Source organism: Protopterus annectens, chromosome 5.part0, assembly GCF_019279795.1.
Source record: "Protopterus annectens isolate FY-2018-M chromosome 5.part0, PAN1.0, whole genome shotgun sequence".
In the NCBI taxonomy this organism is placed as follows: Eukaryota; Metazoa; Chordata; order Ceratodontiformes; family Protopteridae; genus Protopterus; species Protopterus annectens.
Window position 1 is genome coordinate 302,849,045 of NC_056735.1, and position 27,084 is coordinate 302,876,128.

At 38.4% G+C, this 27,084-nt stretch overlaps 1 protein-coding gene across 1 annotated transcript in view; it reads left to right on the top strand.

The window, feature by feature from the left end:
* The window catches only part of SMS (spermine synthase), a 676,859-nt gene that overhangs the window by 61,308 nt on the left and 588,467 nt on the right, over nucleotides 1-27,084 (top strand). Inside the window, exon 3 of the mRNA XM_044072287.1 lies at nucleotides 22,729-22,822. Coding sequence (XP_043928222.1) covers nucleotides 22,729-22,822 — 94 coding nt within the window. The remainder of the gene's footprint in view (nucleotides 1-22,728; nucleotides 22,823-27,084) is intronic.

Genomic DNA, 27,084 nt, shown 5'->3' on the forward strand with positions numbered 1-27,084 from the left:
TCAACAGCAGGCGCTACCCAGGAGGCAAGTGGGGTGTCTGCAGAATAAGGGCTCCAGGGCATCTTTCCCTGATGGGCCCTTCCAGTGCTCCTAAAGCACTGTCTGACTGTCCATCTCTAGAGGCATTCGGCAGTCATCTATCCCTGCACCTGGATGCCTGGACAAGTACAACAAACAATATCTGGGTGCTAAACATATCCAGAGGGCATTTCATTCCCTTTTCCCTAACTCCTCCAGGTCTCAGGAGGAAACTCTGATGTTCCACCCAGTCAGAGGGAGTATGCACTACGAAGTTCAAAAACTTCTACAAAAGAGTCATCCATGAGGTCCTTACCGAACAAGGAGAATTCTGAATTTTTAGTGCCAAAAAAACAGGGAACCTGAGACCTATTCTGGATCTCAGCAACTTGAATCATTTTGTCAAGAGGTCAAAGTTCCGAAGGTTATGGTTCAGTCAGTCTTGCAACTATTACCCGAGGACGATTGATGTGTTCCACGGATCTTCAGGATGAGTACTGTCATATAAAGATCGACAGGTGCTCCAGACGTCATTTTGTGCTTTTGGTTGGGAGCCAGTCATTATCAGTTCAGGGTGCTGCCCTTTGGACTTGCCACAGCCTCCCTAGTGTTTACCAAATGTTTGGCAGTCATAGCTGCTCACCTGAGGCTAAAGGTATTCCAGATGTTTCCATATCTAGACAATTGGCTGCTTACTGCACCGACAAGGCATCTTCTGATACAATCAAGGGACTGTCTAGTGAAAATCTTCACCACATGGGCATTATGATAAATCTAGCAAAATCGAACTTGACACCTGTTCAGGACTCAAGAGTTCATAGGAACGCAACTGGATTCAACAGCACAAGTGGTCTCCTTACCAATACGTCACATTTAATCTGAGAGAACACATTCAAGATTTACTAGATCTCCTGCAACCACCAGCGAAGTTGGTTTTACAGGCTCTAGGGTCCATGTTTGCTGTAATTGTTCTAGTCCCCTTAGCGAGGTTCTTTGAGACTTCTGCAGCAGACCATAGTGGCTTAATGGTCCATTATCGCTGTCTACTGCCATAAACTGTCTCAGGTCTGCTGGAATCCTCTACAGTGCTGGCTGGAATCACATGACCTGCCTCTGGTCAGACCCTTCTCTCCCTTCTTCCCACCATAGCCACAGTGACCATGGATACCTCCCGATCTGGGGGGGCACTTCCTAGGGAAGATGCTCCCAAGACATGTGGTCACCTGCAGAGACCAAACTGCATATCAGTGTCCTAAAGATGAGAGCAGTCCTCCTTACATTGCAAGCCTTCCAGGACTTTCTCCCTATGTGGACGATTACAGATCACACTGACAACCTGTCAGTAGTCTGCTACATCAGCAAACAAGGAGAAATCGGTTCTTACCCATTGTGCAGGGGGGCTATGAGAGTTTGGGAAAAGGCGGTATCTTCAAACCATCGTCTGATTGCAACACACATTCTGGGGGTAAGCAGTATTCTAGCAGACAAACTTGCCAGATCCATTTTAACCCCTCATGAGTGGTCCCTCAACCAGTTAGTAGCAAACAAGATATTCAGCAACTGGAGCCAACCTTGTTGTGACCTTTTTGCCTCTCCTCTGAAGTTCAAGTGAAAAAAAAGTATTTTGCTCTGATCTCCTGGGGGGGAGGTTGCAGAGGGTGCTCTAGTCCGCGATTGGCCCCTGTGTTTCCTTTATGCTTACTTCCATTAACATTGATCTCAAACGTTCTGCAGAAAGCCAGCAAGTTTGAGTTGCTTATTCCTCATTGGCCCTTTCTGGCCTTGCCAGTTGTGGTTCCCCTTTCTTTGGTATCACCAAGTACACGTTGGATTCTGGATCCTATACAGGATCTTGTATCTCTCCCATCAGAAAAAACAGCTTCCCAATCTTTACACCCTTAAGCTGACAGCATGGTTTCTCCAATTCCAGTAAATGTAAGAAAGTCCCGGCTCACCCCTCCATCTTTGACATTATCATGGCCTCTCAGTGGGCTTCCTCTAAGAAGGCTTAAAGTAGGAAGTGGAAGAGGTTCTCTATTTGGGCATCAGAGAAATATTTGATAGTTTCACAGCATCCACAGTGTCTAGTCTCCTTTTTATTGGAACTCTTTTTTTTTTTTTCAAGAAGGAGCTAGTTTCTCCACCATCCAACTGCATCGGATTGCCATATCCAGTTTTCATGCTAGGAAGAGAAACTTCTCCCTTTTTTCTTCCAAATTACATAAGGCTTTCATGAAGGGAGTTTTTCATCTTAGACCTCCAATAAAAGATCCTTCTTCCCCTTGGGATCTCTCAGTGGTACTCCAAGGCGTGACCCTGAAGCCTTTTGAACCGGCAGATTCTTGTGATATAGTTTTCCAAAAAAGAAATTTTATCTTTTTACTTCTGCTAAGAGAATATCTGAACATAAGGCTTTGTCAGCCAAACCTCCTTACATCATTTTTCACAAAGATAGAGTATCCTTAAGAACAAATCCTCATTTCATGCCTAAGGTGGCCAAGGAATCCAACATTAACCAATCCATTCAGTTACGTGTTTTTTTACCCAATTATTCAAACAAAGGGGAATACCTTTTACCATCTCCAGGATGTTCATGAACAATTGTTTCTACCACCACAGAACAAAGAGTCATAGGAGGTCTGATCAGCTGTTTGTCTCCTCAGGAAGTTGGTCAGGACAAGCAGTTTTGAAAGTCACTTTAGCTAACTGGATAACAGACTGCATTTCATTCATGTATTTCAGAAAAGTTGTTATAGACCTATCCATATCTCCCAAGGCTCATTCTGCTAGGGCTCTGGCAACTTCATCTGCCTTCTCTTCCAGTTCCTCTATTGATGAAATGTGTGCATCCACTTGGCCTAAGTCTCATACCTTTGTTTCACATTGTAAGGTAGATATTGTTTCTAGGAGCAGGGCATCCTTTGGCTTGACTGCACTCCGGCACATCCTTCCTTAAGGGCGATCCAAGGTTTCAGTAGCTGGGGACTCTGACCCTTAAGTGAGGAGGAATGAAAAGGACATCAGATTTAGAAGTTATGTACTTACCATAACTAGGTATCTGTGTTGTCCATTTCTATTCCTCCTCATGTCCCTACCATCCGTCCCTGGCCTGGTGCCTTTGTGAAGTGCTTGGAAGAATTCAGAACCCATGGGTTCCAGGTTTGAGCCTCCGATACTTTCTCTGTATAATTGTGGTAACCTCTTTCAATCATAGGGCAGCAAACTCAATAGGAAGGCATGGTGCATAATGGGTAGACGAAGGAGCTCTCGACTCTGATCCTAAGTCTTGGAAAGTGACCAAGTTGGGTCTGATATCAAATCTGAGACCCAGTAGTAAGAAAGAAGTATATCGCTTCTAATTTCATTTTTTAAGGTGGAGGAGTGGTAAGAAATGGAGACAAACTGTAGGTCTGCTTGTCATGTTTGTATGAAGGCAGTTTCAGTGTTTCAGATTTGGCACTGATTTTGCTCTTAGTGACAATTTAAATTAAAAAGTTTGCCACTCTCTTTTTTTATGTATCTGGTAGCCATCTTGATTTTTGCTTGTGTGGCTGCAAAACTCTGTGATGTCTGTCTTGTTTTACCTCTAGAGATGTATAATTAGATTAGTTCAAATTATTATGATAGGAAAGGTAGTAAGAGTACAATGGAGAACGAGACAATGATTTAGAGTAACAGTGAAGGGCAGGGGCAATGAGTGACGGTGGTAGTATGGCTTGGGGAATTGTGTGTAATCTGCGGCAGACTCCATACAAGATTAGTCTTAGCAGAACAGAAAATTGGATGGCTTAGTCGGGTAATGAAGCAAGAGTGGTTGAGTAGGTGGGGGACTAGAAATGGGGCAGCTTTTGGGAAGAAGGCACAGATAGATAAGGTCATGTTAGGGCAGGTACCAGCGTAGTGGAAGTTGAGGGCAGAGATGGAGAGGAAATGGAGCATCAGGGATAGAATTGAAAGAGCTGCAGTTTGTCTGGTGGGGGCAGAGAAACCCTGCTTATTTAGATGGCATTTTTGAAGGTTGAGTGGATTTCAGGATGTAGCTAGAAGATTTTCTAAATAACATTTGGGAAGCAAGGAGCATTGAAAAACTAATGGCAGAATATATAGGAGGTTGACTGGGAAAGTGTCCTTCTGTCATTACCCCATTCCACAACTGCACAGGTGGAGTATGTGTGGCAGGCAGTTCTGAGGAGTCGTATTTGAGAAGTGGGAGGTAGAATATTGTGGGAGAGAAGATTTCAGGGCTAATCTTTTTTTGTAATTTCTCAGTCTTTGGGTTTCTAATACCATGACTGGAATAAACCTCATGCCTAGTTAAAAGTACGGTTTAAAGTTCATGAAAATAGTGTTTCAATCTTTGTTAGCCAAAAGTGCTCTTCGCAGCACCCGCAATGTGCCCAGTAATGACTCCTCCTGCAATTCGCATGAAGTTACATTTATCTAATTACATATCTAAATACGATTGTAGATTCTTTGTTATAAGACCCTGTTGCTCTTACAACTATTGGAACTGTCTGGGTGTCTTTCTTCCACATTGCTGTCTTTTCTGCCTGCATATCTTGATATTTTAAGACTTTTGTGTGTCTCTCTCTCTCTCTCTCTCTCTGTACGCAAGACACGGTAGGCATTGTGTGTAGCGAATTCAATGATCAATGCTACTTTTTTGTCTTTTCAAGGAGCAGTATATCTGGTTTTCTCACATCTATCTTTTGAACTGTTGATAATGGGTGATCCCATGTGATCAGTTTCTATAATGCTTTGTGGCTCATTTTTCCAGTGTTTTTGAGCTACTTCAATATTATAATGTTTGCACAATCCCAGTGCAACAGTCTTGCCACATTATTTTGCCTTTCAGTATACAGTCCTTCTGCCATTAGTATATCACAACCAGCAACAAGGTGTGTGACCCGTTTCCAATTCTGTTTACAAAACCTCCATTTGTCTGATTCTCCCACTTGTTAATGGACTTAACCAACATGTACATAATGTACATAGCCCACTGTCTTGGGCAGTCAGTATTAACCTTTCATCTTTTGTTTGAATTCACCTTTCCTTAACCATTCTAGCATTCGATCCTGATCAGCATGAGGTTCTTCCAGGACTTTTCTATACTTGCAACTATATTTATCCATTTTCCGCATTTCTTGCCATCTCATCTGATCCTTCACCTTGTATTCTTTCTTTTGTTTTTTGGCACATTCTGTTGCTGCCTAATCTACGTCTGGTTTGATTTCCATTCCCGCTTGACGCCGATATGTTTCTGCTAGACTAATAAGGGAAGTTGTCTTAGATTTATTCTCCTCGTGTTTCAACACTTTCACTATGTTTGGGTCTTGTGAAGTCAGCAGATTTGTATGCAGTCCCACGATTGCAGATCTCTACATGTAATCAATTTCAAGGAAGCCCATCCCTTCAGAACGGGGAATACATAATCTTGGTATGCACCGATTTTTATAACTCATTTAATGAGCATGAAGCATCCTTCTTGTTTTCCTGTCTAATCTATCCAACACCTTTTGCAGCCAATCAGTCACTCCAATACTGTAAGTTAGGACAAGAAGAACAATTTTGTTTATAGCTTGAATTTTGTTCCTGGATGTTAATGCTGTTTTAAGTCTTTTTTAAAATATTCCCTACCAAGTTTTATTTGCATTTGTTCATGTTTTATTGCTGATACTTAATTCTCCAAATATTTATACACTTTTTCTCTTGCTCAAATTCTTTTATACCACATTCTTGTCACAAACTGATTTTTGTGCTGCAGCTTTCCTGCTTTAAGGGTTGATTTTGCACATTTATCAAGACCAAATGGCGGTGGTGCAGTGGTTAGCATTGTCGCCTCACAGCAAGAGGGTCTCCCGTTAGATTCTCAGCTGGAGCACCTTGGAGTCTGCATGTCCTCCCCGAGGTCGAGTGACGTTTAAAGACATGCAGGTAGGTGCGTGCGTGAATGGGTGTGCCTTCTTTGAAGGTTGGGCATTGGGCTGGCAACTCTGCACTGTAAAAATCCACTACCAGTCATTAGCTGACCGGATTTCCGCTATCATGACCCCTAACCGGGAAAAGCTGAAAGATAAAGACCAAATGACATTCTTATATCTTCTAAAAAAGTTTTGACTACTTGTAGTTGTCTTTTCAGTTTCTCATCTGATGTGCTTTACAGTTTTTTAAATCATCGACAGAGAGAAGATAAGTCTTACACTTTGCAGTAATTTGGCTCCCAGAAAGCAACAGTGGCCTAATGTGTTGAGCAGACAGATTAATGGGTTAAGGGCAAAGCAAAAGAGCAATGGTGAGAGAGTTACCCTGGAATATCCCCCTTTTTTTTTTAATCTCTGGAATAATAATTTGTCCTTTATCATGGCTTAACTGTAAAGTGGTCTGCCACTGTTTCATGGTCGCTGTAATGTAGTTTCAGTGTAGGGTGTATCTTGCACATTTTTAAGCACTTTTATCCATGAATGTGGGATACTGTCAGATGCTTTTTTGTAGTCAATCCATGCCATACTTAGATTCTTCCCTTTTTTACAGGTCTCCACTAAGACTTTAGCAACAAATGATCCTTTGCTCCATATGACTTTTTTATTGCCCTTTCGTTCTGTTGCCATATTTGAGTTTTCTTCTAGAGGACTATAAACTCTGTATAAATTCCAGTGTATAGTTTATACGCCTTTGGAAGGCAAGTTATTGGCCTATAATTTTTAGGGTAGCTTGCAGGTTCCCTCTTAAGCAGGAGCATTGTTTTTCCTGTTAGCCAGGTTGGTGTCTGTTCAGGGTGTGCATATAAATAGTTCTTACTCGTGGCTAAATCTTTGTGCAAAGATGTTGATACTTTTAACCAGAAGTTGGGTACTGGATCTGGGCCTGGGGTTTTCCAATCAGAGGCTTTTCTTAACTTTGTTTCAATCTCTCTGGCTGTTACTTCATCCCATTTCATATCCTGTACCTTTAAACTTCTTATCTTTTCTTTTACTTCTTCTGTCCATTTAGCATCTTTATGTTCTACAGGATCTTCATAGATACGTATACAAAATGTATCTATTTCTTTTTTGGTGGTCTTTCAATTCATTTTATCTTTTTTTCCAGTTTTCTTTAAAACTTTTATTGGGTCAACGGTAACTTGCTTATTTTGTACTTTTCATTTATATTTGTCTGTTTATCTAAGTTTTTCTGCTTGTGCTGATATTTTAGTTTATTATTTTGACTGAATGATATTCTGATCTGATGTAATACTGTGCATTGCTTTTATCACAATTATCTTCAAGTATTTTTGTTGATCTGTTCCCTCTTCTTTACTCTTCTAACAATGACACTTGTCTTAATTGCTTTATAGTTTACTCTATTCAGTACTTCCATGATGGTATTTGATTTCTCCCCTTCCTTTCCCTCACTACCCTGTGTTGTTATGGTAGAACTTTATCAGTTATTAATTTAGCTGCACAGTAATATATCCTGTTTACTTCTGTTATTTTGCAGGGATCTCTGTGGACAGTCCTAATTACTGTGCTCATTTGTCTTATCAACCTTCTTACTTTCTGGGTTTTATTGACCTTCTGCAGTCTGTCTATCTCTAGTAAATCAAGCAACTCTTCTCTTATCTAATTTTCCTCTAAACTGAGGGCACAGTTTTTGTTCTCCATTTCCTGTGGGCATTCTATAGAAAATTCTATGGTATCTTCCTGTGGCACATTCTCCAGTTTCATCCTGTGTCATCTGTTGCTCTGTCATATGGGAACTCACTGGCCTATCACTCCTCAACATTGACTGCGTCAGAGTTGCCAGTTTCTTCCTTCCCTTGCTGTCCAGCTTCAAGTGAAAGTTTATGCTGGTTTCCTGTGAAAGGCTGCAAAATATTTTCATATGGCAACTGACCAGTTGCTTCCCGTTGCACTGGTTTCTCCTTACTTTGGATGTCCATTGCTCTGCCCTGCTGTGGTGCTTTCTGAGTTAGATTTTCTATACGGACTCTTTCACTTTGCAGGTACTCCATAACCTCGTTACTGTTTCTTTCTTTTCTCCTCTTATTTTTTGTATTGTAAAGTTTTCCATGTCTGGATTCCTTTGCCTGTATTTCTCTCCAAATATCTTTGGTGCTGTTCTTTTTGTATTGATTAGTTTTGCTTTCTCTTTGCATAAATATTACACCATATTGAGTCTCTTTTTCTTTCCCATGTCCATTTTTCTTATTCAGATGTCTCCTGATCTTCCTGTTTCTCCTTACTTTTGGGACTCGTTCCATCATGCTGTGATGTAACCTATGTTAGACCTTCTACATCAAATCTTTCATTTCACAGGCATTCCATAACTCGATGTCTATTTTTTTTTATTTCTACTTTACTAATTGTATTTTCTACCTTCTCTCTCTCTCTGATTTTTTTTTAATTGGGAAATTTTCCATATCCAGATGCCTTTGCCTGTATTTCTTTTCGAATATCTTTGGGGCTGCCTTTTTTGTATTTATTTAATTTGGCTTTTGACTTTGCATAAATATCGTACCACATCAGATAACTTGTTCTCTCCCATATCCATATTTCTTTTACATACTTTTCAAAAAAAACTCTAGGTTTTGTTTATTTTTTCACACTTCCTCAGATGCTTCTTTTTCCAAACAGATTAAAGTTTCTTGGTCTGTATGTTTTTCACGAATCGGTTGCATTAGTGAACACATTTTATTTGAAGCTTCTGGCAGTTTTTTTTTCTTCTTGGAAGTATTTTTCTTCCCTCCTAATTTCTCTCTCTCAAATTTTTTGTATGTCTTGTGTCTAGGAGTTCTAGGCATTTTGCATAATAGTAACAATACATCATTTCTTTCTTATCCTCAATAGTCCACTGTGTCGTCTTTATGGCTGCTTCTTCTTTGGCCCATCAGTTTTTGTGATTTTTTTTTTGAGGACTTTTACTTCCTTCTACAACAGATGGCCATCTTCCCCACGGGCCTGGCCTGGCCTGGCCCCATTGTAGGAATGTTTCCGTATTTTGAGAATTTTACACTGCAATTTTTTTTTTTTTTAACAGTCCTGGCATCAGTGTGCCTACTAGGATTGGGCAGTTTTTTATCTTGGGTCTTGTGTACCCAGAAACTTTAATTTTTGACCTATTCCATGATATATGCTATATAAAATAGAATCTATATGTCAGTGTCATCTTAGTGAGATTTTGTGAAAAACAGGGTCCACCTTGTGAAGGTACTCACCAAGACTTGAGGATTAATTTAGTTTTAGCAGTAAAATTCTCCTTTGCTTGCTGACTTCTCTCCCTTCAGACCTTCTGATAGGGAGATCAGATGTTTCTAAAGGCAGCCAATAATAAATGAAATGAAATGTGGGATGCACATTGTTAAACGTGAGGATAAGAGATTTGCTGGAGGAATACAGAGCGGTAAAGGTAAGCACATATGATTCAGTGTAGATCTGAAGTTTATATAGGCATGTTAGCTTGTGTGAGGTGGCTGTTATACCTAGTCAGTAGACCAGTTGGGTGTACTATTGGTAACTAGACATTTGGTGTGGAATTGGGGATCTTTGATAGGGGCTGAGGGGTCAAAAGAGATGTATGCTGGCAACTGCAGTCTCCTGAATGTGGAAGCCAACTGTGCTATGGGAGTCTATTGCTTTTGGAGTGTGTGTGTGTGTGTTGGGCGGAACTCGAGTAAGGAAATGCTAGGTATTTGGTGGGGGAGAGGGGTATGGATGCAGTGCTGTGCTTTTCAAACAGTTATTTGTTTAAGTTTTTCACACCAGGCCTCTGCTGTAAAGGAGCAGCTTGTCTACCCCGTCACTGTCTGATTAAACAAATGCAAAATAAATAAATACATTGTTTGGGTCATAATGGCTAAAAATTTTTACCAAATGACAAGTCCTAGAGGAATTTTCCTGGTAGACATGAGCCTTAATTTGCTATTTATAGGGGCATTACACTTCGTACCTCATTCATTATCATAATATGAACTAAGAAGTGATTTATTGCTTCGGTAAGAGGGGAGGGGTAGAGATTTGACAAATCTATTCCATGAGGATTAATTCCAAAAAATGTAAAGCAGTAGATAAATGAAGACCACATGCAAGCATTGTAATACCTGTATGCATGTAAATCATTCATTCATTCATTCATTCATTCATTCATTCATTCATTCATTCATTCATTTGACTCTGGCAGAAAAGTGGAAATGGAGTGCAACCAAATTACTCTTCAGGCTTTCCTATTTGATGAAATTGATCTTGTCCAGTACTTCCAACTTGTATGATTTTTCAGTCTGTCCTGAATCTGTAGAGCTCCTGAAGGTGCAAAGTGAAGAAAAGTTGGGCAGAGTGGTGAAAGCGAAATTGTCACCTAAAATTCAGGCCAGTCTGGTGTAGCAAAAACAAAACCGTGATGTTGATTCTGGGAGAAATTATCTATAAGCCGATTTGCTATCTGCTTAAACTGCAGGAATTATGAAGACACACATTTCATATTATCTTTGCAAATGCAGCAAGATTACAGGCACTGAAAATGTGTAGCAAAGAAAATAGATGTTGTTCTACTTAATTATGTAATCAACATTTATAGTCTATTTTACAAATCTGTTGGAATTAACTGAATATATGTATGCATTCTCTGTCCTGCATCCGGCGACCCGGCTGGAATTGTACCGTTGTCTTATAAAATTTAATGGATGCATTAATATTACAAAAAGCAACATATAACTTGTATGAATCATTCATATGACACTTGGGCCAAGATGATGTAATCTGTTTCAGCTGATAGTCCTTAAAAAAAACTGTCAACTTCCTCAGAGAATTCTACAAAAGTGCCAAAGAAAAGTTTAGCTTGTAATTAGATGATTTGTATACAAACAGTCCAGCAAAACAGAATGTTCCCACAAAACAGGAAGGATTTATTGCAGTACACTGCTACTACATGATCGACCATTCACCATCTTCAGTGTCTGCAGCCTAGATCCTGAGTTTTTTCCTTGTAAGGCATACTAGTCTTTGTTTTTACAGCAACAGTACTTGATGAAATGTCATGTTTTTATTTTTCTGCATGATACTGGCGTAATAAAAGAACGCATTGAAGCAGCTGTATCATCCCCTGAATGCATTACCCCTCTACCCAGGAGCATGCATTAATTTCTGCTGCTCTTGGCAGTAAAACTGCCACTACGTGTTGGTGTACAATGACACATACTCTGTGAAATGTTACGTTATTGTTCATGAGCATGAAGGAGTGAATCATTTTGTCTTCGTCCACATACCGCTTTATTGTCAAGCTTTGTTACAGTAGTGTGTGATGTCATTAGAGGGAGATTTCATACAACATGGTCTTGATTGGTTGCAGAAGCAGCCATATACATGTAATGTATACAATATAATACGTGTGTGTGTGTAGATATATATATATATATATATATATATATATATATATATATATATATATATATTTATATACACATACATATATTCATAGATTAGATTAGTACTAGGCTAACTGCCCTTGCGAGCCATTTTAGGCCTAGCCAATTATCCCTTGTGAGACTCAAACCCTGCACCTTGTGTTTGTAAGGCAAACACCTTAACCATTAGGCCACCCTCCCAATATTATTTATTTATTTATTTTTGATATGTTTGTCTGTTTGTAATGAGATGTAAAAGATCCCACCGCAGAAAGAGTAGGAGGGCATTCCCCTAGTCAGTATTAATACCACCTCTGTTCTTCCTAGAAAAGAGCCATTGACATAGCAGGATACAGTCAACAAATGTAAATAAAGCACCCCCTTGTGGCCCATTAATTTTATGCTAGCAGCAGAATATCGATCCTGCTGTTTGTTATGTTAATTTGAGGGATTTGCTTATAAATTCAGTAGATTTATTTAAAATCTGAAATTTGTTCTAGATTTAGGAGTAATATTATTTCAAAAAGAACCAACTACGTATATTCTGATTTCTCTTATACATAGTGTATATAGTTATTGGGTTTTATTGTCTTGTTATACCCTTCGTAGGGGGCCATGCATGACTGTGAATGCTCTGTGTATACGTTATAGATATTATTTTATTATAATGAAAAGTTCAATAAAAATGTTCATTCAAAAAAAATAATTAACCAGGGTAGAGCTCTGATCCCAACGAACTAATTTTAGTCTTAGCCCAGATGTACAGAAAACAGCATAGCATAAAAAGACAGCAGTATTGAAAACAGCATAGCATAAAAAGACAGCAGTATTGAAAAGCAAGTTACACATGAGATGAAAGAAACGTGTGAAGTATTTGCAATATTTACGTATGCATGTTGTGAAGTAAATGCAGAAGGCCTTGTATTGCTAAAATGTTTCTTTTCCGTTGTATGACTGCGACTGAGATAGAGGAGAGAGATTGTGTAGAGGATGGGGTTAGTCTTTGGTAGGTTATATGTCCAGAGTGAAGGTCTTTGAATTTAGCTTGAGACTAGAGATGACCATTCTGTGGAAGAGTAGCTAATGTGGGGTGAAGGGGGTGGCTGCCTGGAGGTAAGCTGCTGGGGGGGGGGTGATTGGCAGAGCCATGGTGGGTTTTTTTTTTTTCTTTTCTTTGCTCCTCATGTAGACATGAGGGTAGGACACAGAAGACCTGGTGTTCCACATTAGAAGTGAATGTAGGAGTTCCAGATCGGAGAACAGACAATCCTCCTCTTTTTCTCTTCTCCTACTTCTCACCATCCTCATCTGTTCCTCCTCCTCCTTTTATTCTCTACCTCTTCCTCCTCTTTTTTTCCTTCTCTCAATGTGAGACAAAGAGCCTGGTATTCTTCTGAGGAAGGAATACTAATAATGCATTTTTTTGTTAACTTTTTTCCACTTAAAATAGTGTTTTGGGGTACTAGACTGGAGAGTGGCAGTGAGTACCAAATGAGCTGGCTACTGCTCCGGCATTCATTTGTAGGCAGAATGTGAAATACAAGGAATTATCTTTGAAGGGGGGAAGGGATATCCATAGTTTCGGGACCTACAATAGAGGAGTGGTCTGTGCAGTGAAGTATTATTTTGGGTGCTTGCAGAAGTGGACCTGAACAGTCATGGCTTTTAAGAGTGTGTGTTTGCAACTGTCCGAATGGTTCAGAGTTTGGGAAGCCACATATGTTTTTTTGTTTTTGTCTCAGATATGTTTTGTGAGATGGAGACCTTTCTTTTTGGAAGCTACTGCTATTACAGCGAAACTATATTCTGTTTCAGCTATCAGAATAACTTTCTTAATGGCAGTCCTAGTTGACCTGGACAGAAATAGGGAGGGATTTGTTATTTAAGACTTGAAGTTCTGAGTTGACTTTTGTGTGTATATTTAAGATTGATGTGTATAGTAAGAGAGAGGTCCAGCCAGTTCTGAGGTATTTGAGATAGCTGACATATTTTTTTTTAGGTGGTCATTGATTTCGAGAGAGTATTTTAGAGTTTCTGACTAGTGCTATAAATGTAAGCTATATATATATATATATATATATATATATATATATATATATATGTGTGTGTATATATATATATATATATATATATATATATATATATATATATATATATATATCTGTAATAGTTAATACACTGAAACAAGGCAGTGAATGTCTGCTTGCAGTTCTTTTTGAATGGTAGAGAGGAGAGTCACTGGAGAGAAATAAGACAGTCTCATCAGCATAAAGTTAAATAAGGAGCTTGTTGATGTATATGGAGAGGAGTAAGGGATCCAGAATGCTGCCTTGAAGTGGCCCCTTTAACAAGGGAATGGAGGGAAAAATTAGAGGAGTTGAATAAAGTACCTATTGAAAGGGTAGTTATGGAGCCAGAGCATAGCCTCTGGGCAAATTCCTGTTTCAGTGAGATGGTCAACAAGATGAAAGCCATTGGTAAAGCCAATAAAATGGTGTCTGCGAGTAAGACTTTGTCTACTGTTAGGAGGAGGATGGTCTGTAAGAGACCTAGGGCTGAAGATGTGGGGTGGATGGACCCGAAGCCATGTTTATTAGGGGAGAGCAGCAAGTATTTGCTAATGTTCAATGTGAGATTAAAACCATTTTAAGAGGCATCAGAAATGAGCAAAAACTCTACTTTCATAAGCCAAAACATGTGGACAAACTGAAAACTTCCCTGGAGAAAGTGAGCCCAACCTCATCCCCCATGGATATATAAAAGCCCTAAAAATCTGTTTCACTCCTTTCCTAATCACCATGCTAATATCTCCTAACCCCAGTCGACTTGCATTCCCCTTTCAAGTCACTTGCGTTTCTCCCTAGAACGTTCACCACTCCTGCATAGCCCTTGTTTTTCAGTATATCTCATTTAGAGCATTAAACCAGCTGCTTTTCTGTATTACCACCAAAGCTTTCACAACACATCATCATTAAGTGGAGACTCTGCCTCTTTTTTCCATCCTGTTACTTTCATTTTTTTAGCTTGGAACAGCTTCCATTATTGCTGTACCCAGTTCTTCAGCTTCCATTATTGCTGTACCCAGTTCTTCACTCCTTCACTTTTTGGATCACTGTACATTCATAGCCATCTCTTCTGCTCGGTAAGATGTTTGAGAGAACTGTCTCTAAGTACTTGGCCATGTGTACTTCCATAGTGGCTTCAGGATGTCAGTACTAGTGTAGCATTTTATATACATCTTTTTCTTTCAGCTTTTCCTGGTTAGGGCTTGCCACAGCGGATCACCTGTCCGCTCATGATTGGCAGTAGAGTTTTACAGTGTCGAGTTGCCAGCCTGGCGCCCAACCTTCCACAGAAGGCACAGGCACACACAGATGCCCAAGGCCAATTTAGTGTGTCCAATCCACATACAGCATGTCTTTGGGATGTGGGAGGAAACCGGAGCACCCGGAGGAAACGCACGCGACCACAGGGAGGCCATGCAGACTCCACACAGAAGGTACCCCAGCCGAGGATTGAACCGGAGAACCTCTTGCTGTGAGGCAACAATGCTAACCGCTGCACCACCGTGGCCGCCCCAGCAATTTATATACATCTGATAACACTGATACAACGGCCTGTTTACTTGGGCAGTTTTTGACCTAAAGAGGGCCTTTGATCTCGCAGAGTACCCCTTTCTGGTTTTTCTTCCCAAGTCATCATTTGTTCTTCATATTCTTCCTGCAGTCCTTTTCTGTTGGAAGTACTAGTCTTTCCTTTTTGGTCCTAGTTGTTGTTTTTTCTCTTTCTTTAGTAGCCTACTCTGACCTGCCATCTATGAAATCCTGTGTGTCACTGGCCCCTTGCTACTTAAAGAAGGACAAACTGCTAACCAGACACTACATAGACACTCTCAAAGACTCAACAGTAGTCATTTACATGGCAGCACTCTATAATATGTTCTGTTCTAGTGTCTGCCCACGTTTTGTGACCAGACTGTTTACATCTGTAATATAACTCTCTCCTTAAATACAGCTCCGCCACTATTGACACCAAGTAACCCCTGCAGCTGCAACAAGATAGACCTATTAATATATTATAATTTTTGTTAATTATAATAATATAATAATATTATAATTTTTTGACATGAATATGTGACTAGTTGTATATTGCATTTACTTCTGCATAGTCATATCCAGACCGTAATAGAGAATGGTTTGGTTAAATGATGTTTTTATAGCATCTCTTATTATGCTGTTTTAAATGTTTTATTTGCCATAAGGATTTTCCTTGTGGTGACCTATAGATACTATCTAAGGTGACTGAATTTATACCTTGAATTGATATAGTAGTTGTTGCAGTGAATGGGCTGATTAGTTAACGAATTAAGTCTCTAATCAATTAACTGTTTTTAGTCAAGTGACTGGGTGTGTATTTAAACTGGATGAGGATTATGGTGAGTAGATCTGAAGAAGCGTACATCTGTGTACGTGAAAGCGCTCATCTGTTTTCTTGTGCTGGAATAAAAGGTTTTTTGTTAAACTGGAGTGAACCTTTTTGTTCAAGTCATCTTTATCGTGGTGAGTTCGCTGGTGTTTATTCAGCTACAGTTCATCATTTTTTCACAAGCGAACTCTACAGAGTAGTGTGGTGTTTTTTTGCTGTTTGTATTTTGTTTGATATATGACCACACGACCACACGAGATGACCAACGTATCCATTGAGCTGGACTTCAACCCGGAGATGAGGGCAAATAATGACAACTGGAATTCTATTACTAGAAATGCCACTAACCCTTTATTGACTCTGGAATTGCAAAGACCAGCCATGGTTCATTCAAATGGTGATGTTGACAATATAGAACAGTTTCGTGAGTTAAGTAGACAACTTGAAAATGATCTATTTAAACTGCAACGTTACATATGGCAACGAAGACATCTCGAAGCCTGCATGCATTTTAAAATAGTCCCCAGAGGCATGCGTGTGTTATGCATGCCCACTTATGGGGACAGCCACCCCGAGCTTTTAAAAAGGTGGCAGGAACTTAATCTTGGCTCATTGATTATTTTTCTCCCCTTGAACATGAATTATTAAATAAAATAGAGAAGCTGAACAAAGAGATCAGGGGCTATTTTCATCAGGAATCCTGCTTAACCAGATTGGATAATATGTATCTGCAGGTTCATGCTTATAGTGAGAAGCTGCAAAACATTAAGCAACGGAAGTTGCAACATGATTTCCATGATTTTTCCTCTGGGAATGTGTTTGTTTGGCCCAGAAATATGAACAGTCAGTCCGTTAATACAGGGTTGCATGGTGATCTAATATCTACAGATACAGTAGTGACAGTAGTGGAAACGGCTACCCTGTTGGCACAACCGTCGGAAACAGATGCAGTGAGCGTCGACTCAGATGGAGTGTTTACAATGCCACCGGATGAGTTACAGCATGCAGAAGCTGCTTTATCCTCAAACACTCCACTTCCGAATCAGGAATCAGACAGTATCAATGCTAAAAAGAATGAGAACAATAGAATGGGGGCCATACCTAAGCAACAGTCTCTTAACATGATCCCCCACCATTTTTTACCTTACCCGGTCAGGAAGCAGGTACATCAAAGAGAACGCTCGAACAGCTGGGACCGGAGGAAGAGTAAACACTCTGAGGAAAACTTCCAACAGAGACGTTGGCAGAGGCACTAGACTGTTTATTTTTCAACCTTTCCAGGTTTGTTCCTTCAAAATCTGATATTGACCTTTTGAATAGAGGGCTGACTTTCATCCCCTCACAAGGCAGTAGCCTTCATGATTTACTTATTGATTTACGAATGTTTGGGAGAACAGTAGCCTTAAAATTATATTTTAAAGATAAGATTTCTCAAGAACAAGAAATATCTGACGTATATGCACGCTTTAGACGTAAAAGTGTTTTTTCACCTGCTCTACCAATGCATGTTGAATGTTTTGTCAAGCTATGTGAGAGCAATATGTATGACTATTTCTCTAATGGTAAAAAGAAATGTATGTACTTCAACATGAGTAGTGAAGAAAGATCTTCACTAAGGGCATTGTCCGAGACTAACACACTTACCATTACACCAGCAGAGAAAGGGGGAGGTATAGTTTTGCTTGGCACTGCTGAGTATGACGGTCTCATGTTTAATATGCTAAGTGATAACAACACGTATCAGGAGATTACTAGAGAACAGCTGAACGATATATGTAAGGTGATAGCGGAATCTCTTTATGATATGTTGATGTGTAGACAGATTAATAGAGAACTTTGACTACTTTTATAAAGAACATCCTCAGATTCCTATTATTAAAGGACTGCCAAAAATACATAAAGGCATCTCTCCCCCACCCATGAGACCGATTGTGTCAGGTGAAGGTTGGGCGACTGAGAATATTTACATTTTTCTAGAGAGAACCTTAAAACCATTGGTTAATGAGGCCTCAACCATATTGAAAGACACATACCAGCTGTTAGAATCTATTGAACAACTAGGAGTTATGATATAGAGAGGAACACATCTATTGGTCACGCTAGATGTTCAGAGCCTCTTTACGTCCATTCCGAATGAACAAGGCGTTCAAACCATTAGGGAATTGATTTTATCTAGTAATAGGTTCAGTAGGGACAAGCAGATTCTGATATGTCAGTTGTTAGACATAGTACTATCATATAATATATTTTCCTATAGGGGGTTGCGAACACATCTATTGGTCACGCTAGATGTTCAGAGCCTCTTTACGTCCATTCCGAATGAACAAGGCGTTCAAGCCATTAGGGAATTGATTTTATCTAGTAATAGGTTCAGTAGGGACAAGCAGATTCTGATATGTCAGTTGTTAGACATAGTACTATCATATAATATATTCTCCTATAGGGGGTTGCTTTATCAAAAATGGGGAGTGGCCATGGGCACACCATGTGCCAACACCTATGCCAACCTGGTAGTTCTCCAATGGGAGAAGGAGTTCCTATTTGACCACGCACTGTTCGAGAAGGTTGTCATCTACAAGAGATTTGTAGATGATATACTTATAGTTTGGAATGGGACTAAGGAGGATTTTAGGTCGTTCTTGACCTATCTTGAAAGTACAACTGATTATCTGAGATTTACCATGGAATCCTCTTATGAAGAAATAAGCTTCCTAGATGTAATTCTGAGCATCAGGGAAGGTAAGTTGGCCTCCACCCTTTATATTAAAGCATGCTGGAAAAATAGTCTGTTAAGCTTTGACAGTATCCACCCAAGGTATGTTTGTCCTGGGATTGTCAAAAGCCAATTCATCAGGATAGACAGGCTCTGTAAGGAAGAGTCCACGAAGTTGGAACAGGCAGAATTAATGCAAAAATTGTTTCTTGAGAGAGGTTATGATATGAGAATGGTCAAGAGAATCAGAGAAGTAGTATTTCAAGGAAATCAAATCTGTCAGGATATGGCTAGAAGTAGAGGAAATGTGAATAGGTTAAATAGGTCCACTGTAGAAAGAATCAGATTCACTATAACTTATACTAACGATAATAAAGCAATAAAAGATATAATTTCTAATAATTGGAAAGTACTAACGATCGATGATCAAACCCTGAGACTAGTGGGTACTACACCTAGGTTTGCATATAAAAACAGCAAAAACCTTAAGAGGTTATTGTGCTCTTAACCCAAGACTAGATGACATAATAAGTTTGATGGATCCAGGGAGAGAAGGGACATATCCTTGTAAACATTGCAACATGTGTAGATACATTACTGACGAGCAAGTTTTTGTTCATCCGGTGTTTGAGTATACTTTCAAACCTAGATTTCAGGCCACTTGTGAAACTGAGAGCCTTGTATATCTAGCTAATTGTGATACCTGTTCAGCTTTCTATGTGGGATTAACTAAAAGGAAACTGAAAAACAGGATCTACAATCATATATATGATATCAGACGTAGAAATGAACAAAGTGCTCTAGCGAAACATATCATTATGTACAATGAACATGCATTTAAGTTTAGAGTGCTGCAGATGGTGGATCACAATAGAAGGGGAGGAGACCATGTTAATTTTTTGGAGAGCAGAGAACTTGAATGGATACTCAAGCTGAGAGCCCATACATCTCCAGGGATCAATCAGTATGTCTCTCTTAAGCCCATTCTTAGAAACAGAAGATAATAGAGATGACACATATATAGGTTTATAAGAGGCACAAGAGGTTACTTATATGAAGCCATTGTATATATGTTTATGCACATGTATATGTGTTTCATAGCCCATTCTTAGAAACAGAAGATAATAGAGATGACACATATATAGGTTTATAAGAGGCACAAGAGGTTACTTATATGAAGCCATTGTATATATGTTTATGCACATATATATGTGTTTCATATATTTTTCTGAAATATATGCATATATTTTTATAGTTTTTTGTATATATACTGTTATTTGTTTTTAGTTTTGTATATTTTTAGGTTTGTCAATATTGGCTTTGATATATATACATATATAGTTTTACTATATTTGTCAAAAACTTTTTTGACATGAATCTGTATATGTAGAAATATGGGACTAGTTGTATATTGCATTTACTTCTGCATAGTCATATCCAGACCGTAATAGAGGATGGTTTGGTTAAATGATGTTTTTATAGCGTCTCTGATTATGCGGTTTTAAATGTTTTGTTTGCCATAAGGATTTTCCTTGTGGTGACCTATAGATACTATCTAAGGGGACTGAATTTATACCTTGAATTGATACAGTAGTTGTTGCAGTGAATGGGCTGATTAGTTAACGAATTAAGTCTCTAATAAATTAATCAATTAACTGTTTTTAGTCAAGTGACTGGGTGTGTATTTAAACTGGATGAGGTTTGTGGTGAGTAGATCTGAAGAAGCGTACATCTGTGTACGTGAAAGCGCTCATCTGTTTTCTTGTGCTGGAATAAAAGGTTTTTTGTTTTAAACTGGAGTGAACCTTTTTGTTCAAGTCATCTTTATCGTGGTGAGTTCGCTGGTGTTTATTCAGCTAACCCCTGCAGCTGCAACAAGATAGACCTTGTAGTCTGGGACTTTGTTCTACATATTTTCATATCGTAACTCGCTTACATCTCTTTGTATAACTATCCATACGTCATGCTTTAGCTCCATAACCAAATTCTAGCTAACTTCACTTTCAGGCTGTCACTACAGCGTGTTATTAGCCACTCGGAGTGATTCAGAGTATTCCTGCACAATGCACTACAGAATGTTTTATATACATCTTTAATGTCTCTTCTCTACTTTTGCCCCATGTTTATTTGCTGCATTTTAAACCTGTCTTTGTGCTAGTTTTCCTGCCTTAACAGTATCTAACTGCTAGTGTATGTCACTATTCACTCAAATTATACCGAGTGCCTTAGTTGTTTAGTTTACCGGACTTGCTGTCTGATGCAGCCGTTCAGTTTGTAATTATTTCTTGCTCATCTGTTTGTAGCATATTAATTGTACTGTATATAATTGTACCGAATGCAACCTGCTTATATGTAAACATTTTCAAATATGACTTATTTGTCTTTGGCCCAGGTCATGGCTGAAAAAGGTCCTGTGGCCCACCTACCTGGTTAACAACTGGAATGAAATGAAAATTGTAGAATAAGGGGTAATTAATGTTGCAAAATGTGTATGTTGATTAGATATCCCAGTTAGGAAGCCCATTGTAAATTGAGCATGTCCCAGTAAAAGAAAGTACGGTTGCTAGCCTATTAAGCAGCCAGACTTAATTTTAGGATATGCTATAAACAAAAAGTTAATAATTGAATATTTGATGAGGGATAGAGCAAAATGAGGAAAAAATGCTGACATTCTGCAATACTGTGGATAGTTACAAGGTACAGTTAAACTGATAAGAGATGAATCTGTCATAATACTCTTAACTGTCCAGACTTTAGCACAGCATCCTTTATTTTCTTCATATGTTTGCATGTCCTTAAACTTTTAAACTTAAAATTTAAGGGAAAAAACACCAAAGCAAGACTGGGGAGAGAGCAAACTACTGTGGGCATGCGGTATTCTGCTGCAGCTCCTTAGCACTGCCCTGATGTACTGTGCGAGTGTGGGGATGTATGCACCCTCTGCATATACTAGATCAGTAAAAAGTGAAGAGCAGTTAATACCACAAAAGCGCAGTGCCGGTATACGACATTATGTAAGAAAGGTAAGCTTCTTAAATAATGTCATCGTATAATAGCAATAAACCATTCCAGTAGCAGGATATCACAGGTTTTGCCCACTGTTGGCTCTGTTTAATCACTCAGGCTTTGTCCTCATGATTAAACCGTAGGTAAGTCCTGTGATACATACATGCACTTGTGGGTTATTCTTAAAGAAGTTAACAGAACAGGTCATTTGTCTGCTTCAGTAAGTTTGTGCGTATGTTTCTCCCCAATGGCATTTGATTGTGCTTTTGTGATGTACTAATTTTCTGCATGTGTAACTTAAATAATACAGAATAACTCTGAAAAATGCTTATTTTTATGCTTTTTCTATTTTAAAACAAAGTATGTTTTATTTTGGAGAGGTTTCTCTAATTGCAAAGATGCAGATTATATGTAAAGGCAGAAATGCACCTACGGAAGCACTATTGTCAGAAGTGTGATGTGAAGACAGATTAGAGATAGGGCAGTGTGTAGATATGATGAATGTGCAGAAGCAGTGAATGATGGGTTTTGGAGATATGATTATCAGGTCTCACTGAGAAAGGGAGTTGGGGGCAGTGATGTAGATATTCAAGTGAATTTAATCATATCATAAACATACTTTTTACAATTTCAGATTTAAGTTTCTGAAAGTAAAATATTTGTACTGTACACCTAACTGGCATTAAATTGCAAGTGGTTTGCGACTTTTTAGCATAAGTTTCATCCTTCAGCCTCCAAAAGATGGAATACTAATGTGGAACAAATGGGCAAGTTGTGTAACAAGTGCTGACAACTTCAACTAGTGATCCCACAGGATGGTTGAAATCTGTTCTTTCAGCCCATGAAGCAGGATAATTCAATATTTACCATGACAAATTGTTGAAACACTTCCTTTCAGTGTGGAACAAGGGGCTTTTTTTAAAACTCGAAACCGTTTCTCGTAATGAGGTGCATTTGAGGAGTATACAGTCTAAAGCTGTTATTTCAGGAGTGTGGTATTTTGCTGAGTGATGAATATTCATTACACCAGCAGTAATCTATAATCTAAGTTCTTGAACCCTGAGGGCCATTTCCTAGGTGAACTCTGAACTGGTATGGTTAGAAGCTTTGGATTGTAGAGAACTAGATACTTTTTTGTGTAAATTGGTCAAGAGCAGTATGTAGGATTGTCACATTTGTTTTGTTTTTACAGTGTTGCCAGTTTGAGGATACACCCTCATGGATTAGTAACACTGGATTTCCAGAGCTGTGGGGAGAATGACTGCGAACAAATTGCACTAGATCATGTGAGTATTCCTTTATAAAAAAAAATGGGTGTTTGGAGTATTTGAAAAGGAGAAAAATGATGGCTTGAAACAAATTTTGGTATATAGTTTCTTTTGGTTTCAACACTGTTTTACTGTTTTTTGTGTTTGTGTTGCAATTAATTTGAGTTGTAATCTCTCAAGCAGAAAGGAAAACCAGTTCATGGTATGCAGAAGTTGCTGCTTTATGGTAGAGTGAGTGGAGTTTATCATTTGTTGACCAGGAATGTCCAACTAGGACAGAGCCTATTTTCATTGGAGGCCTGGGGAGAAACGCTCCAAATGTGTGTCTTTTGGAATGTAGGAGGAAACCAGAGCACCTGTAGGAAACTCGTGCGAATGCAGGGAGGTCATGCAGACTCCTCACAGAAGTCACCTCAGCCGAGAATCGAGCCAGAAAACCTCTTGCTGTGAAGTGACTGCATTAACCGCTGCACCGGCCAACTTGGCTGTCCTTGTTTTTCTCTGTCATAAAATATAATACTGGTTTAGATTTGTATTTCCATTTTCTAGTAAATGCTGTTTTGGTAGGCAACATAATTAAAATTTAATAAGGCCTTACTATGTATAGACAATTCAGAGCCTGTGTCCAAGCTCAAAAGAATCATTTCCTTAGTTGCATTCATTCTCTGCCCCAATATTTCTGACAGAGTACTCTGTAGGGAATTAAGTATGCCAACTCCTTATATACCCAGAAACACACATCTGTAGTTAATTCTTTCTTCCCCATCACACGTCCCAACATTTACTGTCTGCCTGAGGAAAAAAAAATCTTTGAAGTCCCCTTGGGGTACAAAATACATGTGCAAACACTTCCAAGCAAAAATCCTTAATCTTCTGGACTTATGTTGCATACTTGGGAGACTTGCATATGTTCTGTCATTGTTCCATTGTAAATTTTCTAGTCGCTGTTTCCAATCTTTTCTAACCTCTTCTTATTGATTTTTTAAAAAATAATTAATATGCACTACTTTATATACTGTACTGATTATTCCCTTTTAACAACTCCAGGTCTTTCACTTAGGACTCCCCCTATCCCTTTCTCTTCACCTATAATCTATCACTCCCTGATAGGGAAAGCAGTATCCAACCAAAACTTTTTCTTGGCCTCATCCCACTCCCCTGTATATATTTGCTCCCAGTACCTTCATTTCCTTTCTAGTTTTCTCCAATAAATTACCAGCCTACTCTTGCCCATTTTCTGTACCCCTACTTGCAGTCCTCTCTTTTGGCAAAATCTCTTTTCTCCATTCCTGTGTTGGCATGGGTATTGCTGAACCAATTCAGGAGTAGGTACATAATTTATGGCTATAGCCTTTATTTTATCTTCATTAATTTTTATATCCAGAAAGGACTTGAAACTGTCGAAATATTCTGCAACACAGAGACGTCTTTTTCTGCATTTATCAAATACAGAATATCTGCATATCAAGCCAACTTTTCTTGATTACCATACCAGTTATATCCTTGAATTTCTGAGTCCCTTGTTTTCTTTGCCAGTGGCTCAATGTATAAAGCAAATAACAGAGGAAAGTGGATACCCTAGCCTGGTTCCTCTGTTTAAATGCACATTTTTGGAGAGGAATCCTCCCACTTTAATTCTTGCCTCCAATCCTTCATATATCCTCATAATTAACCTTATTGTATAAGGGCGTGCAAATGCTTCCATTTTCGTATTCATAAAATCCCATTTTAACTCTGTCAGATACTTTCTCTGCATCAAGACCCAACACCACCAATGGTATTTTCTTGTATTCTACTTCCCTCTGGGTTATTGTTCTGTTAATTTTATCAAATGTTTCCATCACCTTCACAAAGCCACATCGATACATATCTTATTGGTTTTGGCAACACTTTAGCCATTCTTCTAGCTGTTCTAGACATAAGCACTTTGGTTTAGAATTGAAATGGGTCTATATTAGGCTGGGTCTGATGAGTCTTTACATACTGCCACCACAACTTTTATTCAAGAAGCTGGCGTTTCCCTTCCTTTTAAAATACTATTAAAATCTTAATGATCCAAAAATAACACCAGCAACTCGGATTAACGGCTCTTTGATAAGGCCGAATGAAAATACTACTATTGTTAAAAATAAATAAATACTAACAAGCCGACACACAGCCAGGTTAAAAACATTATACTTTTATTAACTAGTAACTGGTAAATGCTTTCTGAACTCTGTTGCTACTTCTGACCATAAAAAAACACCATAAGAACACAGTTTTATATAGCTGTAGCAGTTGAGCATAACATCCAATAAACAATGAGAAATAATTAATTGATAATCCAAAAATTAACTGTGCATAATTACTAGTCTTAATTTTGTATCCTACCATTCACATAAGGTTATACAAAAACTTATCCTGTTAAAATACATTTCTAAAGTCTGACATCCAATCAGAAAACTCTAGTTTCAGTAACCTAGTACTACAATGTAGCCTTATTATAACTTTTTATTGGACAACTTAATCTAAAGCAAGTCTATCACATCCAATGTCTGTTTTACATATAGTATCTCTTAAACCATACATACAGATAAATTATTTAAAAACTTTTTTGTTAGGTCACATAATCATCCTCTTTGAAATATTTATTGAAAAACCACATAAGACTACTCTCGTAAAATAACTTATTAAAACTTTGTATAAAAATGTTAACAAATGAGAACAAAGGATTTCACATAACCACTAATCAAAAATTGGTTCGTGTGATAGGCTAAATCAATCCTCTTACTAGTTGTTATCGCAACTCCTCTTGTTCTCTGTGAACTTTTAAAAACCACATAGCCATATATATTACTCGTATATAAAAAAAAACTAATAAAAATAGTTGTATATTTGGTCAGATTAGAAACTTTCAAATACAAATAATTCACAAAAATGCATACGAATCTCTTGCATATGTCCGCTATTGGAATATGCTGTTAATAATTATCTAATTCCAATTATTAAAGCACCTGTATATCACAAAACTCTTTAAAATGTTCATGTAGTGATAGTCTCATTATTGTACTTGGAAAAAGAATAACATGTAAAGGATCTCATCAAAGCTGACTCCAATTTCACCCTATAGCAGCCTAGAGTATCTAAGGATGAATTATCGTCCCATTTCTACTTTAATCCGATAACTCATAGGCATTCTATAAAAAGATGTTTGCCTAGGACCCACTTGAAATCAGTTTTTAGTGTTCCAACATCCTTAGTATTTTTACTCTGTACAATGGTCCTCTTCAACTCTTATGACTAATATAATCTTGTGAAAGCTCTCTTGCATCCAATAAGACATTAGGTATTCCTCTATTCAGCCAATCGCTATGCTGAACACGAGATTGGATGAAATGCTTTATGGCAACTTTCTATTGGTTCTAAAGTATATACCAATGAAAAATGCTTCTTCCGAATGTCAAAAAACACATTGGCCTAATACACAAAAATACATGTTCTCTTTTCACTTAAAACTGCTCCCAAAAAACATTGGGTATTCATCTATTCAGCCAATTGATATAATGAGCATGCAATTGGATGAAATGCTTTATGGCAACTTTTTATTGGTTCTAAAATATATGCCAATGAAAAATGCTTTTTTGGAATGTCAGCCTATCAAAAAACATATATTGGCCTACTACATAAAAATACATCTTCTCTTTTCGCTTAAAACTGCGATAGCAGATTGATACTATATAATGGCCAATATAACTTCAAAGCACTATCGTACTTGCAACTTACAATCACCTCGCATATCTAAAATTAATCTATCCTTAGACTACTTGATTGATCAGACTGCCCAAAGCCAGTCTACACAGAGAATCTCATACATCCAGTGAGCGTTCGTTATTCCTGTATTCAACCAATCGCTATGCTACACCCGCAGTTGGATAAAATGCTTTGTGGCAACTTTCCATTGGCTCTAAAATATATTCCATTGGAAGTGCTATACAGCTTCAAAATGCTATCCTATTTACGTTTGCCTGACCTATCTAAAGATGATCTGTCCTTAAGCTGCTTGCTAAATCAAGCAGCGCAAAACCTATTAGGCTGCTTCTAATCAAATACATAGGGACATATACTTCAGCGAAGATCCATAAAGACCAAAACAAACCTATAATGCCAAACCTGAAAGCTACCACAAACACCTTTTCTCATAAGAGATCCAAAAATCTAAAGGCTTCAACTCCATTCTGTGCAAACTTCATAACCACTTCAACCATGCAAAGCTTCATCTGTTTGAAGCTCTAAAGCTCATA